Source organism: Antrostomus carolinensis, unplaced genomic scaffold, assembly GCF_000700745.2.
Source record: "Antrostomus carolinensis isolate BGI_N321 unplaced genomic scaffold, ASM70074v2 scaffold30946, whole genome shotgun sequence".
Lineage (NCBI taxonomy): Eukaryota > Metazoa > Chordata > Aves > Caprimulgiformes > Caprimulgidae > Antrostomus > Antrostomus carolinensis.
In genome coordinates, this window is record NW_010321666.1 from 133 (window position 1) to 19,015 (window position 18,883).

General features: G+C 46.5%; 1 protein-coding gene across 1 annotated transcript in view; it reads left to right on the forward strand.

Annotated features, from left to right (window-relative positions):
- Positions 1 to 9,844: 9,844 nt before the first annotated feature.
- Positions 9,845 to 18,883, forward strand: part of TSPAN4 (tetraspanin 4) — a gene marked incomplete at its 5' end in the record, with an annotated part of 12,710 nt that continues 3,671 nt past the window's right edge. The window contains 2 exons of the mRNA XM_010170033.1: positions 9,845 to 9,946; positions 18,206 to 18,337. Coding sequence (XP_010168335.1) covers positions 9,845 to 9,946; positions 18,206 to 18,337 — 234 coding nt within the window. The remainder of the gene's footprint in view (positions 9,947 to 18,205; positions 18,338 to 18,883) is intronic.

Here is an 18,883-nt window from a genome sequence, read left to right on the forward strand (position 1 = left end):
GTGTGATTGGAAGAAAAGAAAATACTTTCAAGAGAGAAAATAAAGGTAAGGAGAGAATGACCTTCTCTGGTGCTTAGCCAGGAGGATATTGAGATCCTGTTCCATTTTCTTCAAAACAAAGCCAGGCAACTCTTCTGATGGGCTTGCTGAGTTTCTGTGAAGGAGCCAGATGTTCCTCCAAAGCCCTCGGTCTCCTCCCTGGATCTCCAGTTTGTGCTGCTCTCTCCAGGGATGTGTTCTGTGCTTCTCTGCTTTCGGCTGAGCAGAGATCCCCCCAGCCACAGGCATAAAGCTTGCTGTGGTGAGCCTGACCTCACCCCTGCTCTGTTCCCTCCAAGGACAAAGGCAGTTCTCCTCACAGCATTATTTATTTAAAATTAGTAGATTTCAGAGAAAGCATCTCAGAAGAGTAATAAAGCAGGCTGTGTGCAAATCTCGCTTTCCCCTAAGGATTAGTGTTCCCTGGATCTGGGAAGACCCAGCTTCTTCAGTCCGTTTCCACAGAATTGCTCTTTCCAGACCAGTTTCTCCATGCAGAGTAACAGATTTGAACCCTTCAGTGGGCTGGGTTGCTTTGGTTTTTAACGGGTCTTTTGGTTCCAACACAGTGAAGGTGGTTTATCAACAGACATTTGTTATCCTTGTTCTAAGGAATCAGGAAAATATCTTCCCCAGAGGATGTGATGTAACCATCCCTCCCTCTCCCCTACTTGCTTCCCAGCTTTCCCTGGTGTTACTGGTTGCCGGTGGAGCTGGCAGTGCTGTGTTCAGCAGAGCAGCTCTGCCACCAAGAGGTGTCAAAGCCAATGCCTGTGATGAACCTGGGGAGCTTGTGTGCCTTCCCTATGGCTCCCAGCAAGGGCCAGGTGCCACCAGAGGCCCCATCTCATTAGGATGTAATTGTTTTGACTTTTGCAGAGATATGTTGACCTTGTGGCAGTTTGTGTTCTGTATTTTGGCTTCTATTTTCCTACCAAAGTAATGATTTTAAAAGGAAATGACTTGGATAGATGGATTTGCAGATAGCCCACACTTACATGGTTTGTGGGACTTGTTCATCTCCTCTTACCACAGTGGGAGCGTAGGGTATGGTTTGCTGTTTCTATCCCTCCTCCCCTGATATTTTAGTAGTGCTCTCTCTTGTTTGAAAGCTTTCTCATTCACCTTTAAACTAAGTAAATGAGTACTGTAAATAATTGAAGCAAAGGCTGATCCCACAGGATGGCTGCAGCAAATGGCTTGGTGGGCAAACGGCCAAGACCTTCATCTCTGTGAGGAAACCGTTGGCTTTCCCGTCCCCAGCTCACAGGTCTGCCAAGGAGTCTGTGTCCAGAGTCACTGTTCTGCCTGATACCCTGATGCATCATCACACAGTGGTCATTGGTTCCTACAAGGGAAGTGCCTTGTCTCACAGAATCACAGAATCACAGAATCACAGAATGTTGGGGATTGGAAGGGACCTCCAAAGATCATCCAGTCCAACCCCCCTGCCAGAGCAGGAACCTAAATGAGATCACACAGGAAGGTGTCCAGGTGGGTCTTGAATGTCTCCAGAGAAGGAGACTCCACCCCCTCCCTGGGCAGCCTGTCCCAGGGCTCTGGCACCCTCACTGTAAAGAAGTTTCTTCTCAAGTTTAAGCGGAACCTCCTGTGTTCCAGCTCACACCCATTGCTCCTTGTCCTGCCATTGGGCATCACTGAGAAGAGCCTGGCTCCATCCTCCTGACATTTGCCCTTAACATATTTGTAAACATTAATTAGGTCACCAGTGCTTTGGACCAGTGGTCTCCCTGCTTTGATTTCCCTCTGCACGTCCTGAAGCCTTTGTGGCAGCTAATTGGATCTCCAGCTCTATGGACATGAGCATCCCAGGGTGGTTGGGGGGGGGTTTTGCCCCCCCCCCCTTTTTTTTGCCCCTTTTTTTTGTCTGTATAGATGGAGATAACAGGCTGTTAGCACTTGAAACACAAATGCAACCCCCCTTTCATGTCTCTTGTCAAACAAAGGCTCAACAGCATGTGTCTTGTTAATCCTTCTCAATTTATTTCTTTGAGGTTGTACTGATGGTTGGTTAGCACAAATGAAAGAATTTTTTATGTTTGTTTAAAGAAAGAAAAAAAAAGCAAAGAGGCTGAATACAGATATCCTGGGAATATTCTCAGTGTAAGCACAGGTTTTGAAAGAATGGGCATTTCCCTTTTCCCCTGTCCTGGATTCAGAGTACGTGGGATTTTAGTACATGAGCAGAGCTCAGAGGAGTCTCTGCCCCCTGGCACAGGGGTGGTCCTGTAGCCACTAGAGCTCAAGGCAAAATTACTGTGTCCTGGGACACGCAGGAAAGGAATGATTACTGACAGGACCATGTCAGGGGAAGGACAGTTCGATTTGAGAGAACAGGAGAGGTGGCACAGGAAGGAGACGAGGGCTTTGGAGATGGGCTGTGAGATCTGTGGGACACAGAGCTGATGGGTGAAGTCAGAGGAGCGTTGCTGAGAGCAGCAGTTGGTGGGATATGTAACTGGAGGAAGGGGATAGAAGCTCTTTTGTGTCAGTCATCTTGGGAGCAAGTATATGGGGAAAACCTACTACAAAGGGAGTTTCAGTCTGGAAAAGGAAGTGGCAGTGTTAGGTCATCATGGCACCCAACTTTGCTGGTGTCACTGCTGTTGAGGACGTTAGAATCATTTTTTCCCAACCAGCTTAATAATCTGAAGAAGAGTTTATTTATAAATATGTAAACAAAGGGCTCCTTCCATGGAATCAGCATCAGATGTGTCCTGAATGCTGGATAAACAATTAGGTGTGTCACAAAAAACATGCACTTTGTGTTCACTCGCCTGAAATTCCTCCACCGCGCTGGTAAGGCTTTTTGCATAATGCCCAAGAAGAATTGGCTTAATAGCCTGGTAATTAATTTGCAGTGTCAGCCTTTTGTGTGTGTAATTGATTTGATTTACCTGCCTGGTTGTACTCAGCCTTTTCCCCACGTTTGCTGCAGCATTCAAACTCCTTTGATTGAACAAGAAGCAGCAAGCCAAGAATTCACATTCAAAGTTTTTATTCCTAGGTTCACTAAAAAGAAACAAGATTTGGGTTTTTTTTTAAGGAGCTCTAGGGCCTGTCTCCCCCTTGGACTTGAAAGGAATCCTCTGGACAAAATCAGGTGCAGTTTGCTGAAAACATTTGAATTTGCTCTTGCATGAAAAAACTGGAGTTGCAGAGCGCAGTGACTCGTCATACTCGTGATCTCTTGTTCAAAGCAAGCGGCACTGAGGCAGCTGTTGGGATTCAGTGGCATTTTAATGGTATGAATAGTGGGGGGATGTTTCGGGGGCTCCTTTCTGGCAGCCTCAGCTGTCTGCCACCTCAGGTGCCTTGTCACCGCCTGCCTTTCAGCTCAGGCAGGTGCTTGTGGGCGGAAGACAGTGACTGAAACTGCAATTAATTGTATACACAAACCATGGATCCAGGAAAAAACGATTTGAAAACCCGAGTTCTTTGACTTTCTTATTAGCATTTCATTATAAAAACTATTGCAGCTTCTTGGTTCTTGTCAGAGCACATGGTGGGAGTACAGTGTCAGCAGCTGCCTGCTCCAGGCCAATGCAGGATGTACTCATCCTTCCTTTTGCTTCCTGGTGAACTTCAGTTTTGCCCTCTCAGTGCCAGGAGGGTTCCTTACCCTCTCAGGTCAGTAACTCCGTTCCTTGTCTCAGATTCTTTACAGAATTCTTCATGTCTCAGCTCGGTTTTAATATTCAAATACCTACTCCAAATTATATTCCTGGTTTTATGGCATGAGTGGGGTTAGGTTATTCCTGTTTTACAAAGAGAGGACTGAAACACAAGAGAAACAGTGACTTTTTAAGACTACATAGGAAGCCTATGACACAGCCCCAGAGGTCTTACCTCAGTTGACCCACGCCAGCACATTTCAGAAACGTTCGTTCTTCCCACTCTCAGACCATTTCCTACTATTTTCTGTTCCTGTGTTCTCTGCTTTTCCTCTGAAGGAAGGAAAAGCCAGTGCCAGTGCATCTCTCTTGGATCAAGCACTGCTAAAGCAAATAAGCATTTCAGCTGACTTCCTGAAGCTGGGAAGATCCATGAAATGTTTGACTCCTGACATTGGCTTTTGCGGTCAAACTAGGAAAAGAGAACCCATTAAGCAAGTGGTTTAAGGAAGTAATTACAAGAAGTGAAGTCCTGGAGTTGTTTCACATTTCCTATGAGGACAGGCTGAGAGAGTTGGGGCTGTTCAGCCTGGAAAAGAGAAGTCTCCAGGGAGACCTTCTAGTGGCCTCCCAGTACCTGAAGGGGCTCCAGGAAGGCTGGGGAAGGACTTTGGCCAAGGGCAGGGAGTGACAGAACAAGGGATGATGGCTTGAAAGTGGCAGAGGGGAGATGGAGCTGAGATGTGAGGAAGAAATTGTTTGGTGTGAGGGTGGTGAGCCAGTGTCCCAGGTTGGCCAGAGAAGCTGTGGCTGCTCCTCCCTGGAAGTGTTGAAGGCCAGGTTGGATGAGGCTTTGAGCAACCTGGTCTAGTGGAAGGTGTCCCTGCTGCTGGCAGGGGGGTTGGAACTGGATGAGCTTTAAGGTCCCTTCCAACCCAAACCAGTCTAGGATTCTGTGATTTGGAGAGGTAGTGAGGAGGAAGGAGTCCCACATTGCTGAGCAGAGTGTCTTGGAGGTGCAGTGTAACACTGACGCCACTGACAAGAACTTAGTGTATTGTCCCTTAACTGCCAAACTTCAGCAAAACTCTTGCAATCTCTCTTACTTACTAAAATCTTACAAGATTTCTATTTATAGGCAGATGGTATAAGGAAGATTTCGGTGATGAGGAGAGCACGTACTGCTCTCATTCTTATAGACAAGCTTGGGGACATCTCATTTAAAACAAGCCTTACCTATTGGTACAATCAATCTCAGCTCTTAGCAGGCAAGAGGGCTCCTCCATAAATGACCTTATAGATTAGGCACTTTCTGTTTACATTCGATTTCCCACTCCCTACTGTTTGTAGAGAATGATTATCAAGGCATTAAATTAAAAGTTGTGCCCAGTGGGAGTCTCCTGGATATTTTGTCATTTCCTTACAGCCTCTCCTGTTCTGGTGGAGAGGTAGAGAGGTGGGGGAAGCAATCACCAGAAAGGTCAGGAGTATTTACTTACCTATATTGAAACGCTGCTGAGAGGCTTTGACCAGTTTAGGGGCCTCGTTGGGTGGAATTTTTGTTCATGATGTGGTAGAGAAGCACTGAGGCTTGAAATTAAAAGTCTCCATTTGCCTGCAGGTTAGAAAGCTGGGGACGCTGCTGGCATCCTCTGGCCTTTGCCTAAAGGCTGTGCCAGAATCTTTAAGTGACATCTCATGCTGTCAGCATGTTGAAAAGGAGTTAATAAGGATCTCCTCCAGAGCTGCCCTTTGGCCTTTCTCCAGAGAGGATTACGGCAAAGCCACCTTCCCTCTCAGTGTGCTGGGACCATGGAAGGACTTTGTCTCTTCAGTGTTGGTATAGCTTCAGTGTGATCAAAGCCTTGCACCATGTTAGCTTTAAACATTGATTGATGCCCATGTTCTGCACAGATACAAACAACTTCCTTGTTTGCCCAAGAAATTTTGCTCCAAAGTTTTTCCTCCTCATCAGCAGCAAGAGTACAGGACTGAGCTTCTCAGGGAGCAGTACTTGTCTGCCCTTTCATGCCTTACCAGGGAGAGATAAACTCCAAATCCTTTCATTTAGACAGAGAGTGAGACATCTGCCAAAACATCCCCAGGAACTAAGGTGGCTGCTGCAGCCCCCGTCTGTAACGCGGCGATGGAAATAACGCTGAGCCTTGCTGGGTGTTTGCAGCCCAGAGCGTTTGTGCAGCGCTTTCAGCGGGGCTGTGGCTGGGCTAAGCAGGGTTTCTGTTGTTGCTGCTGTTACACAGTTTTTATCTCAGCCTCAATTATTCCTAGGTTGTCTTATTCGAGGAGGCAAAGTGGAGTCTGACAGCTCTTGCTCCTCTTGAAGGATGCTGGCTTCTGCAGCTGGGCTTGTCAGCCAGCCAGCCACAGCTCTGCTTGGAGGCTGCAGATTGCCGAAGCAGTGAGGAGAAGAAGCTGCCAGTAAAACAAGCCTCACATGGAAATTGCTACAGATTAAGTAGCTGTCTTGAGGGAATCCAGATTAAGAAGAAACCGCTTTTTAATTTGGCCTGAATTTATATGCAAGTTGAAGTGAGATTTTTGAAGAGCTGTTTTGTCACAGCTGTAGTTTTGATGAGGCTCAGGTAGATCCCTGCCCATTCTCTCTCACTGCATCACCTGCCTCCAGCCACTTTTCCTGACCTCTGGGGCAGTTTCTTTCCAGTCCTGCTGCATCTCCTGTAGCTTTCTCTTCTCTAGTTCAAATAGTGAGTTTCCTTCATTGCCTGAAACTCTCTGCACATGACTTGTCTACCTTAGAGGAGTATATGTTTTTTTAGAAAGTCTTTAATAGGACAATGTGAGATTGAAGAGCCAAATTTGGGCCTGAGGAGGTATTTGTGCTCATGCAGCAGGAACAGGATCTTACCCTAGATAAAGTGCCAGTAATCTGTGTGTCCCACTCGAATAAGTGGTTCTCTTGCAGTTGTGGATTGTAGTAGATTACCACTCCAAGCAACAGGACGCAATTTATGGTAGTGGAAACCACTGAAATGTGGTGGTGCTGATAAGCATGAGCGAGCCCCCAGCGTGTCTGAAGCCAGAAGTCGTAGGAATTGGCGTGGATGGGGGTGCCAGCTTGAAGCTTACACCTCTCATCTGTTCACCAGTGAATCCCAGGGAGGAAGAGAATTTTTCTCTGCTTCACTTCCAGATTGATGAAAGGTTCTTTCTGCCTAACCTTTCAGAAACATTTTCTCCTAAGGAAATCTCTGGTATTCCACGTGACTAAAAATAGGCATCTCATTTACAGTAATGGTTTACCTGCCAAGAGTTTTTATTCTGCTTTATTGTGCTTCTTCACTAGATAGAGATGTGCTTTGTGAAGGGCCTGGCTTGCGTATGGGAGCTGGCAGCAAATTCAAATTGCAGGATATTTAATGTAGTACTTAGAGTCCCTGTTTTGCAATAGACTTTTTGCCTGGCTAAGGACTGGTAGCACAGAGACAAACAAGAGGAGCTGGCAGATTGGTGAGTGCTGGGTGGGATCATTTGTCAGGAGACGTGATGAATCACTGTGGTGCAGCATTTCATTTTCAGAAGGATCATTCTCTGAAAAACTCAAATTGAAGGCAGAAGAGACAGCTGGGGGTGTTTTGTGAGTTTTCAGTTAAATCAAATATACAATTAGAATAAAGGCATATTGAAAAGTTCCTGCTATTCTAAAAATATCTTGAGGAAGAAAGAAAATTGAGGTTAGCAGAAAATGGAATGACCCAGAGGAGCATTTGCCAGCTCTGCTCCACAAATAGGTGTTGAGTTTTCACTTAGCCCTCTCTGGTCAAAGCCAGCAGGAATCATATGTCTAGATCTTCAAACAGTGCTTCAATTAGGGGAAAAAATATCCATCTTCTGTCCTTGTACACAGGTTATTCAAGCAGAGGTCAGTGTGCTTTTAATAGGACTGCACATAGGCACTGAAGGCCTCGCGGCCTGACTGAGAGAAGTGGTCTGGTTTAATATCACCTGAGCTCTTAGAGGTCCAAGGCTACTTCTGCATCAAGGCTGATTGATCCGTGCAAGATAATGCATCAGTAAAAAAAAGTCTCTGTGTAACTGGCTGGAAACAGGGGAGACACAGGTGGTGAGGGGCTTCATGCTGGTACCTCAGCTGCAGACCCAAGTGGCAGGGGACCAAAGGCCGATGGCTCCTTCCCCTTTCTCCTGGTGCCAAAGGGCCACAGACTCAGTTGTGCTGGATGAGGTTATTTCTGGGTGGTGATGAAGAACCTTTTGACCCTGACTTAGGCAATCATGAGAGCGTCAGTGCTCTAGGGAGTAGCTCTGTGAAAAAGAGGTGAATCTCCCACACGTATGAGTTTATCCCTTTTTGCCTGTAATTTTCTCAACTAATTCCAAATTTAGTGATAGTTTTCAGCTTTGGTTTTCTCTTCTAATTAAGCAATGACTATGGATAATCTCTGCATAAAGTCAAAAGCAGCTTCAATGATAATTACAGTGGGAGCCCAGCACCTACTGTTCAAGATAGTCATCCATGAGAAAGTGCTTGCAGGATAGCTGAGGTGCTGAGATGAAGTTGTGTATCTTTCTTGTGCTGTCCCAAAGCTAGTTTGTTAGTGGCTCAGCTTGATGGTGCTAAACTTTTGGGAAGGCAACAAAAGAACTGGAGAGACCAAGCACAACCCTTTGCACATATTTCTTGGACAGGATGAACTTTGGAGGTCATAGCTTTTCATGGAGTCATCTTGTTGAGTGACTTTACATTTACCCCATCATAATTATGATGTAGTGGGTTGAAAATTCCTCTTCTACACTGTGGAAGATGCTTTGCATCCACTTTTTTTTCCCAGGAGCAAATGAAAACAATTCTGACTGAAAAAGCAGAAGGGAAATCCAAGTGTATGGTAGAAGCTGAACACCTTTGTTCCCTCTGTTAGCTCAAAATCAACATTGCTTACTTCATCTTAGACCTCTCTCAGTGGGAACGCTTGTTGTCAGAGGGGCAATCCCTAGAGAATACACTGTGTCTGCCTGTCTGTCCTGTATGGAAGAGTCTGTATTAACCAGGACTGTCCCCATGAAGCAAGTAGTGAATTTAATTTTGTTTTTTACTTTTTGACCATTGCAGCAGAAAGATCTCAGAGTGGCATTGTATGTTGCAGTCAGATTTATAGCAGATTGATGGAGGAGCAGATGGGACAGACGTGCTGACCCTTGGTGCTGTACCCCTGGTGCTGAACAGCCCCTGACACTGACCAGCAGCCAGGGGAGGGGGAAATTTTCAGCAGCACTATTCAGTCCTTTGCATTTACAACAGAAAAATCAGGTTAAAGCATTAATATCCATTTAATATTTACTTCATTTTTTGTGTCTGCTTGGTTCTGTAGAATGTGTGTGTATGGTTAGACTGGGAGGGAGGCAGTTCCAATCACTTTGGATACTGCCTGGTGCTGAGCAGTGGATCCAGCAATAACCTGCTTTGCCAGCAGAGTCTCAACAAGAAAGCATCATCTTCAGTTGCACAAGCCTCTAAAGCAGAACATTGAACTTTCATTAAATCAACAAAAATGCATTTATTTAAGAGCAGCTCCTTTTAGTAACTAAATTCTTAAATCCTGTCTGTCCTGAATTTTGGAGAGCTCATTCCCTGCTGCCTGAACAGAACTCTGGCCATCCTGCTGTAAGAAGTGGGGTACCCTGGCTGAGATAATGAACACAATTCAGAGCATCAGGACAATGTTAATGCTGCTGCTGATCTCCCAGGAAGCCAACAGAAGATGCTGAGGGGTACTTGGTCACAATTAAAGATAATAAGCTAAGAGGAAATGCTGTGGGTAGGTGAATGTTTTCATATATAGGCCTCATTTGCAAAAAAATGGGTGATTAAACTGAATCCAGTCTCTCTATCGTATTTTGGTGGTTAAGTGAGAAGGGAAAGGATGTTCTGGAGGTCAGTGATGGGAAACATGAACACTGACTCAGCACAGGAACTCCTCATGTTCTTCACAAAAAGTAGATACCTGGATAGATACCAGCTCAGCTGGAGAAAGGCTTTAGGAAATGTCTGTTCACTTTTTATTGATTTCAGTATAAGACTGTGTGTTGTCCAGCATCTCCTTAAAGTGCTCCATGCACTTGGGTTCTGAAACATGGTACTCAGCAAAGTTTGTGTCCTTTGTTGTTGATTTTAGATCGACAACTATGCTCAGCGGGACCTGAAGAAAGGGCTTCATTTGTACGGGACAGATGGAAATATTGGCCTCACTAACGCGTGGAGCATCATTCAAACAGATGTAAGTCTCAGCTTTTTTCTTTTCTTCCTCTTTACCCTCTTGGTTCTGTAACAGCATGTTCTGGGTGTGAACCTCATTGAACCTCCAGATCCCAAGCCAATCTCTTTCTCCCACCCAGTCAGCACATTAGCAATTAAACTTTCTGCTTTTTGTAACAAATGGTAATTTTAATTTATCTCTCCTTTGACCAGGATAGCTTGTTTCTTTTAAAAAAATTCTGTTGTATTGACACGTAAATATCATATAGTCCTGTGCTGTGTGGAGAGTGAAGGTCAGACAGGAAACAAGCAGTACCCTCTCTTTAAAGTCAAAGGGACAGTTCACGTGGGAACGAAGAGCAAGAGCATAATAACAGAGAACCACTTCAACCCCTTTTCATTTCCATCCTGTCTCCTTCCGTTGCTGTTGTTGGTTTTCCACTGGTGCAGTCAAAATGGGAACCAGCCATGGTGTTTGCAACCTCCTCTTACAGTCAGTATGTTTTTCCCAGCAGAATTGAATCATCCCCATCACAGATGGGCTGGGAGTGCTGTGTGCCACGTTGCCACTGCTGTCATACCCTGATTCTTTGACAGTGTTTGCCTCGTAAGGACGGGTGATCACTGCAGCTGGCTTCCTCCGTTTGTCCTTGTCTGGCTCGCTGAGGAAACACCATCACTGACAGTTCAGGTTTATCAGCTCTGTCCTTCTCTTTTCATATTCAGTTCAATCAGTTCTCTTGGGAGTGATCTTTCTGAGTCGGTTTTCTCTGCTTCTTGAATGAGGAAAAGTGCTCCAACTTTTCTTCTGCTTCAGGAAGCACTTTACTGCTTTGGCTTCACTCAAAAAATCTTGCATAGCTTTCTCAAAGTCTCCTTCAGAGGTGCTAGTGTGGTACAGACAGGCAGGGCTTTCCTCTTGCCTCTGATGTCTTAAATCAGCCAAGATGACAACCTCTCCCAGTGCTTCCAAGGTTATATGAACTATTTCAGAGGATTGATGGGCTACCTACCACACTCTCATTTGATAAACCTGCTCATTTCCCCTCTACTTCCTCTATTGCCATTTGGGCTGAAATCCTGAACATCTTTCAGTCTGGTAGTGTCAAGATTCACATCTGCTCTTCTGTATGATACAAGGTAATGTAAGGGCTTTAAACTGGAAGAGTGGAGATTGAGATGAGATGTGAGGAAGAAATTGTTTGGTGTGAGGGTGGTGAGCCAGTGTCCCAGGTTGGGCAGAGAAGCTGTGGCTGCTCCTCCCTGGAAGTGTTGAAGGCCAGGTTGGATGAGGCTTTGAGCAACCTGGTCTAGTGGAAGGTGTCCCTGCTGCTGGCAGGGGGGGTGGGACTGGATGAAATTTATGGTCCCTTCCCACCCAGACCAGTCTGGGATTCTATAACATGAGTGGCAGGCTGCTAAGAAAAGGTCTGAGAAATTAAAAATCTGGGGTCACTAACAGAACAAAAGAACAGGTTGGCCAAACTCCACGTGCATCTTGGGGCTGTGGGAGGTGTCAGTTTGGGTGCAGTAGGTTGACAGCAACAGGACTGTGTGTCAGGTCCAGCAGACAAGCTATGAGCTTTCCAGTCCTGCATCCTGACCACTGCATGTGAAAGGTTCTTTGGGTTGCCTCTAAAAGGCCTCAGCATCTTGCAATGTTGTTAATATTTTCCTCCTCCAACACTCCGATCAAGTATAAGGCGACATCAGTTACTGACAAGAGAAATGCATTTTGTGGCACTAGCCCAAGAGTGAGACATGTGAAGTATAGAGAAAATTTTGAATAGAATTCCTTGCATCCAGCAGTATTAGAAGTTTTACTCTTTTACATGAACCTAAGTCTGCATAGTAAGAATGTAGTAAAAATTACTAATACTAAGATGTTTGTGGTAAATATTAATCTGGTTTCAGTGACATCCTAAGAACTGTTAAAAGCATATAGCAAAAGTGGGGGAAAAAGTATAATTGGGACAACTTACGGGATATAAACCCCGTAGTCACCTGATGTGACCCCTAGTCACATTTTTTCAAGATGTTCACAAGCTGGACTGGATTCTGAGGAGATGGAAAAGAATAATGAGGGTTTGGGAGATTTACATTACAGTGAGAGATGTTAAATGGTTTCTCTAACCAGGAAAAGGCGAAGTAGTGATGTGATAGCAGTCCTTACAAAGAGAGCAGGAAGGGAACAGGGCTCTGTAACTGATCCAGGGTGCAGATACCTGATGGTGGGATGCCATTGTACAGCGGGATGGTGGATTCTTTTTCTCTGAAGCCAAGACAGGGTTTTTGGTCAAAAAGAAATGGTCTTGCTCAGTGACAAGCTTGGCTTTGGGGCAGGACTCAACCATCTGTGGCCTGTGTGGTGCTACAGCCATGCTCAACTGTCTTCACGGTTCCTTTGGCCTTGAAAGCTTTTTCAGTTTAAAGAGTTTCTTAAAGTTTCAGATGAAACTAATGTTAGCCAGGTCTTAGAAGCCCAGAAGATAATAGGAAGGTGCCATCTCACAAGCCATGCACAGTCATGTCCTGTCACTCTGTTTTCTAAAATGACAACTATGAAATTACCATGCACTGTCTTGACAATACCCCAGCATTAAAGTCTCCGTGCTCCCCGCACTGGGCGCTGAGGAGAAGGACAAAGAGCTCCCACAGATCCGTTCTTACTGCTCTGCATAATTGGTTTTCACATGTATCTTTCAGAACTACTTAGGAACAGAGGATTGCAGTGGTGCAGCGCAGGCAATCCCAGCATGGTTAATTATGTAAAACACTTTGCAGTTGAATAGCACTATGTAAATGCCAAGTATTATTTTTTGTGTTCAGTAATAATCGTTATCCGTTACATCCCTAATCAGTAGAGCCTAATCACTGATAGGAGGATTAGGGCAGTACAGGGGACTTGCTGAAAGGCAAGTCCCAGCCCAGGCTTGCTGTTTGCCTTCTGGCTCCTAAGAGACAGCTCTTAAAAACCCCCCACGTCAGAGCTAACCACACGGCCGTGGAGGACAGCAGCTCAGCGCTGGCTTCTCTGATGGGACCAGCAGACAGCAGTGTTGGTGGAGCTATGGGCCGTGTCTGTACATGGATGGAAAACAGCAGCCTCAGAAAAGAGAATGACATGTAAAAAACATGATGGTAACAGAAACTGGGATGGATCCTTCTCCCTTGTCCTCTCTGAGTTCACACTCCTTTCTTTGCAAAGTGTTTTTCAGAGCTTGAGCAGAAGGACAGCACCGTGGTTAAAGCAGTGCCCTCAGACATGAGTGATCATGGTGCTGGCATCGCTTCATTTCTCCTGCTCCTATCTTGGAAAAAATCATAGACTCATAGAATGGTTTGGGTTGGGAGGGACCTTGTTGCTTCCTCCCCAGCACCTTTGTGATCAATATTTGAACATTTCTTTCTGCTAACCAGGCAGTAATTCGAGGGGTGTGCAGAAAACACGTTAGCTTCACTGGAGTGAGCAAATTCAGCTCACGGTTACTGCTGTGATGCCTTTCGGGTCTATTTAGCCCACTGTAACGGAGACCAAAATTTGACCCATCTCCCTCTGCCGCAGTCAGGGGTTCTGTTAGATCAAACTGTACTTTAGCATCACGGCTGAAGTTACCCACACCACCCACTACAGTGATGGAGTAAAAAGGTGGAAAAAAAATGCACCTTACCCTGTTCCTCGTTCTCTGTCACATTCACAGCACCAGAAAACCAGGAATTGCCAAAACCTGCCTGCAGCAAGGATTGTGTGTCTCTTTATTTTCATGAACCCTATCCCATCCTGGCTGATTTTGCAGGAATTTGGCAAAGAAAATAAGGCTTCCTTAGCCTTCAGTGCTGGGATTGCCTGTAAAATAGGTACAAACATCCAACTCCTTACATCTTTATAGCACCAAGATAGAAACTTGGTGTTTCACATTAATTACCAGCCCTAGTTACCCTGTGCTAGGGCAGCACTTACTTGTTAACACAAAAATAAAGCAATTTCAAGCAGCATTGCGTTCCATAAGTACCACAGAAAGACCTCAGTGCTGGTGGTGCTGCTTGGCTGGGAAAAGCACTCAGCAGCACGACCTTGGACTGTGGCGTCGTGTCGAGCAGCCCCTGCGTGTCCTGAGCTCTTGGGGAGCACCAAGCTGCTTCAGAACCCCACAGGTAATCACCAGGGGAGTGATTTATGTCTCTAACAAAGGAGGGAAAGAATGGATTTGACATCTCAGGAGAGAGAGCTTCCCATGTGAAACACGGGAGACAAACAGCAGCGTATCGCCAGGAGCCCCCATCACAAGAGAGACCTGGAGCAGCTAGAACAAGTCCAGAAGAGGCCACCAGGATGATCCGAGGGCTGGAGCACCTCTCCTATGAAGACAGGCTGGAGAGTTCTCAGCCTGGAGAAGAGAAGGCTCGGGGAGATCTTATAGCGGCCTCCCAGTACCTGAAGGGGCTACAAGAAAGCTGGGGAAGGACTTTTCATAAGGGCAGTTAATGACAAAACAAGGGGAAATGGGTTTAAGCTGAAAGAGGGGAGGTTTAGATGAGATATTAGGAAGAAGTTCTTCACTGTGAGGGTGGTCAGACACTGGAACAGGTTGCCCAAGGAAGTTGTAGATGCCCCCTCCCTGGAAGTGTTCTCGGCCAGGTTGGATGAGGCTTTGAGCAACCTGGTCTAGTGGAAGGTGTCCCTGCTGATGGCAGGGGGGTTGGAACTGGATGAGCTTTAAGGTCCCTTCCAACCCAAACCATTCTATGATTCTTTGATTCTATGACTCCTGGAAATACTCAGCAGCAGGAGCTCAGATACTCAAAGGCATTTGACAAGCTTCTGCTTGTTTGAGCAACGGCCACACACTGTAGGAGTGTCCCCAGAACTGCTGCCTGAGGGTCACCGTGCTGGTTCCTGTAGGCAGGTACAGCTGCACCTCATCACTCCTGCCCCTGCCCAGCTGCGAGCCCCAGGATCAAGTGACCTCAGTGTCCGAGTCAGGGTGTCCCCAGGTTACTGCTGTTCCAGACACTACCTGATGTTTTCCACAGATGAAAGTGTGTTAGTCTGGCTACCCCAGAATAAGCACTGTTAGTTTGTAATTTAAAAAAAAAAAATGGTTTTTAGACATAAGTGTATTGTTCCCTGTTGAAACCAGGAACAGAACTGATCGATGAGACAACCTTGTCTAATTTTATTACTTAACTATTGAAGGGAACAAACGGGACTGTAAATGTGACCAAAAACCAAATGTGGCTGTAGCAAGAATCAAGTCTGCAATTGGTTCCTGACAGTCAGGCAGTTTAACTTTGTGGCACTGGCAGAACATCAGCCTTGTGGAAGACTGTGAAGTCTGGTATAACTCAGAAATTATCCTTCATGTGACCTGAGCTTTCTCCATCCTCCCAGTGTAGGACTGTCTGCATCCACCCTTGCTCAGAAACCTTGTAAATTTCAAAAAGAGAACATCACTCTCAGATCTAATGCAACTCTAAAACAATCCTCTTATTTTGCTCTTTGTCCTCAATATTCCCCTTTCTTCTCATAGTCCCTCATCTCCCTCAATAATTTGGCTACTTATCATTCAGCTTTATGCCCACAGGATAAATCAGTCCTTGTCACATGGTCCAAAATCACTCCCACACTCTCCTCTTCTTGGACCTCCATAATGAAGTCTCTGAATTTGCTGAGCTCTCAGCTTACCCCTCCTTCTGCCTTCGAGCAGAAGACAGAACCCCTTTGCTTCATCTGCACTGATGACTCATTCAGCCCCACTGCTGTTTGGTTCCTTGTTCTTGCCTCCTTGGCCTACTGCCATGGGTCAGTGCCTCTGCTCCCTAGAGATGCTCTTCACCTGACCTGGTGTTCACCAAACGCTGCTCCTTCCCTTGCTCGTGCCCTCTCTGGTCGCTGTGCTGTTAGCACCGTGTTTGTCCCTCCTCTCCTTCCAGATTGTGCATCATCCGCTGCCAGTTCCGTTGCTCGTCCTTCCTGTGTCTTCCAGAGACATGACGTCTCTTCCAGTTATGTTATTTCTTCCCGTCCCAAGGTTACTAAGCTTCATGTTACTTCATTCTTTTTCACCTTTGATCTTTTCTTAGCCCCTTCTCCCCTGGCTGGAACTGCCTTGTCAGGCGAGTAGCAATATTTAATCCTCTGCTCTTGTACAATACACAGAGGGTCAGTGTGGGCAGGCAGCGTGTGTCCAGCTGCAGCTTGTCTTTGCCACTGCACCCCTTCCTGTTCCCACCTCCGGGCTTACCACGATCTTACTCTTTGGAGTCCCAGCCCCAGCTCGTGGCCCAGCCACCTTCTGCTTCCCAGGCTCCACAGGCACAGGTGTCCCCAGCAGTGGTCAGAGCCCTTAACCACAACACCCGCACACATCATCTTCATCTTCATCTTCGTCTGTCAGACTTGGACACCCTCAGCCATGCGGTATGATGGGGAGAAGGGGTCTAGTCCCCATTTATGCAAACTCGTGTCACTCGTGTTTGGCTGGAACATCACTCAAGTGTCTCAGCCCTTACTGTTGCGCTCTCTGCATCACAGATGAGCCACATTTTCAAGGGTTGCTATTTACAAGCTGTCACTTCTCACTGTCTGTCAGAGAGCTGCCTCCTGACTCTAACGATGACAGCGTGCAAGACCTTCTTGTTAGATTTCAGATAAACCAGCTTTCTCAAATGCGTGCCATGTGTTCCATGCGGCTCCTCTCCGCTCTTCAGACCTGTTACACACGGAGCTCCTGGCTCGTGTGCAGGAACATAGGGGAAAAAAAAGAAAGTCACAAAGTTTTTTTTACTTTCAAGTCAGTTTGTAGAGAATTAAGCCTGTAAACTGCCAAACCAAACCGCTGCAACCTAATGAGTGATTCCTGCCACAGGGCAAATCAGAACTGTGAGCAGAACCTTGTGGGGATAGATGTTAGTCTGGGAAGGATTGCTGACTTACTTACTTCTCTTGGCAGTAGGAAAACAACGCTGGGAGCACTGGGAGGACTTTCTGCTGGTGCTCAAAGCGCGGTGGGATGCGGGAGGCAGCGCATGACACCCCTGCCATCTATTGGTCTGGAATGGCAGATCCTGGGTGTGCAACACTCGTCCCTCCCAGCCCACTGACTCCACAACCAGTACAGATACTGGGAGAACTCCCTCAAGCCAGGGTAAACATCGTGATCTGAGTTAGCTTCTTGGTTCTGGTGGTGCCGACATCTACATGGTTCTGAGTCCATCAGCAACAAGAGAAACGGTCTCTGTAGGGATGTGAAGCAGAATGTATGAGTGCATGTTATGGGCTTATATAAAATCACAGTTAAAAAATCAGATCTTGGCAAGTCATTCTGGGGCTAAGTAGGTGGCTGGCAGAGTCTTCAAAAAGTGTGACGTAGTGGAGAGCAGTTCTGCAGCCCCACGTCGTCTTGTTTTACTCATTAGTGGCAAAGTGTCTAAATACCAGCAAATTCAGGCATTTTAGCGTTAGCAGAGGAGTGACAGATGGTGAATACATCTAGATGGTAATGAGCCTTTGCTTATTTAGTGTCACAGGAACAGGCCAGTTCCCAGAGGGGGAAGCTGGTCACCGCCAATCCCTGTCCTGTTAGGGACATGTCGGGTACCTTCATCCCACTGCCAAAGTCGAACAGAGCTTGCGATGTGGCACTGACAGGCATCGTGCGCTGCGTCGCCGTGTGCAGGCGCTTCAAGCACCTCTCTTTAGCAGCATCAGATGGATGGAAACATTAAGGACCAAAGAGAGAAGAGGAGGAAATACATCTTTTACTGACTGACAGAGAGTTTCAAAGGTGATCAGTAATTAACAGCTTAGAGAGAAATTTGCCTCGTTAACTTCAATCATGATTTCAGAAGTAGAGTGCCGTAGAGATCCCAGTGTCTCCATCTCCTGGGTGCTGTATCTGTACCTTAAATCATTTTTTTCCTGACAACAAGCTGCAAACGAGAGTTATAAATCCTGCTCAGTCACATCAACTCTTAACCCCAGTACGTGGCTGGGATTGTCCTGCTGTAGCTGTGCCGTGTCCTGCCACTGCTTAATGGTGCCTTTGCTTCTTGTACCAATGCTAGCTACACACAAGACCGTAATTAAACATATAAAAGAGTGGGGGAAAGGGTCTGTTTGGGTAAAGCTGAGGAAACTTTGTATTTCTTTAAAATTTCAAGCCTCTGCTGGTGTCACGGAAATGCACTGAATGTCCAGCCCTAGGAGGCTGAAGCCAGAACGAGCAGAAGCCAGTGACAGCTCATGCTTACGGTGTCATCTCACTTCTTCTTTTTCCAGTTCAGGTGCTGTGGAGTCTCCAACTACACTGACTGGTTTGACGTGTACAATACAACCCGGGTGCCGGACTCCTGCTGCTTAGAATTCAGCGAGAACTGCGGCCTCCACTCCCCAGGGACCTGGTGGAAAGCAGTGAGTAGCTCCCCAGCAGCAGCTCAGCAGCTGCCCTGCACCCCGGGTACCGGGCCGGCATCTGGCCATCGCAGGGCTGTGCCGGTGACTCGGGATGTTGGGCCCTTACTCAGCTTTAACCAGGAGGTTTCCAAAGGCTCCTGTGACCTCCTGTGAAACTGCCACTGTAATTATTTCTGTGAGCTGAAGGGTTTCCTTTCAGGGGGCTTTGAGCTGCTGTTTCACATTGCAGACAAGTACCTTCCACCACTGATCTGGAGCATGGGCTAGGTGGGAAGTGACATGATTGTCCTTTTTAATGTCCCACCTGCTGGAGATAAAGGCAAACGGTTCATCCACACACGTAGCACAAGCCCTGGAGCAGCAACCAAGGTGTATTGTGGCCCAGGCAGTTGTGAGGCAAGAGGACTGTGGGAGGCTGGAGTGCTCTGCTCCTGCCTGGAACCCGGCTCAGGGGCTTCCACGGGAGCTCTTCTGCTCAATTTTCAGCAGTGGGTTGGTTTGGGGTTGTTTGGTTTTTTTTTTCCAATGAGTTTCTGCACTTGC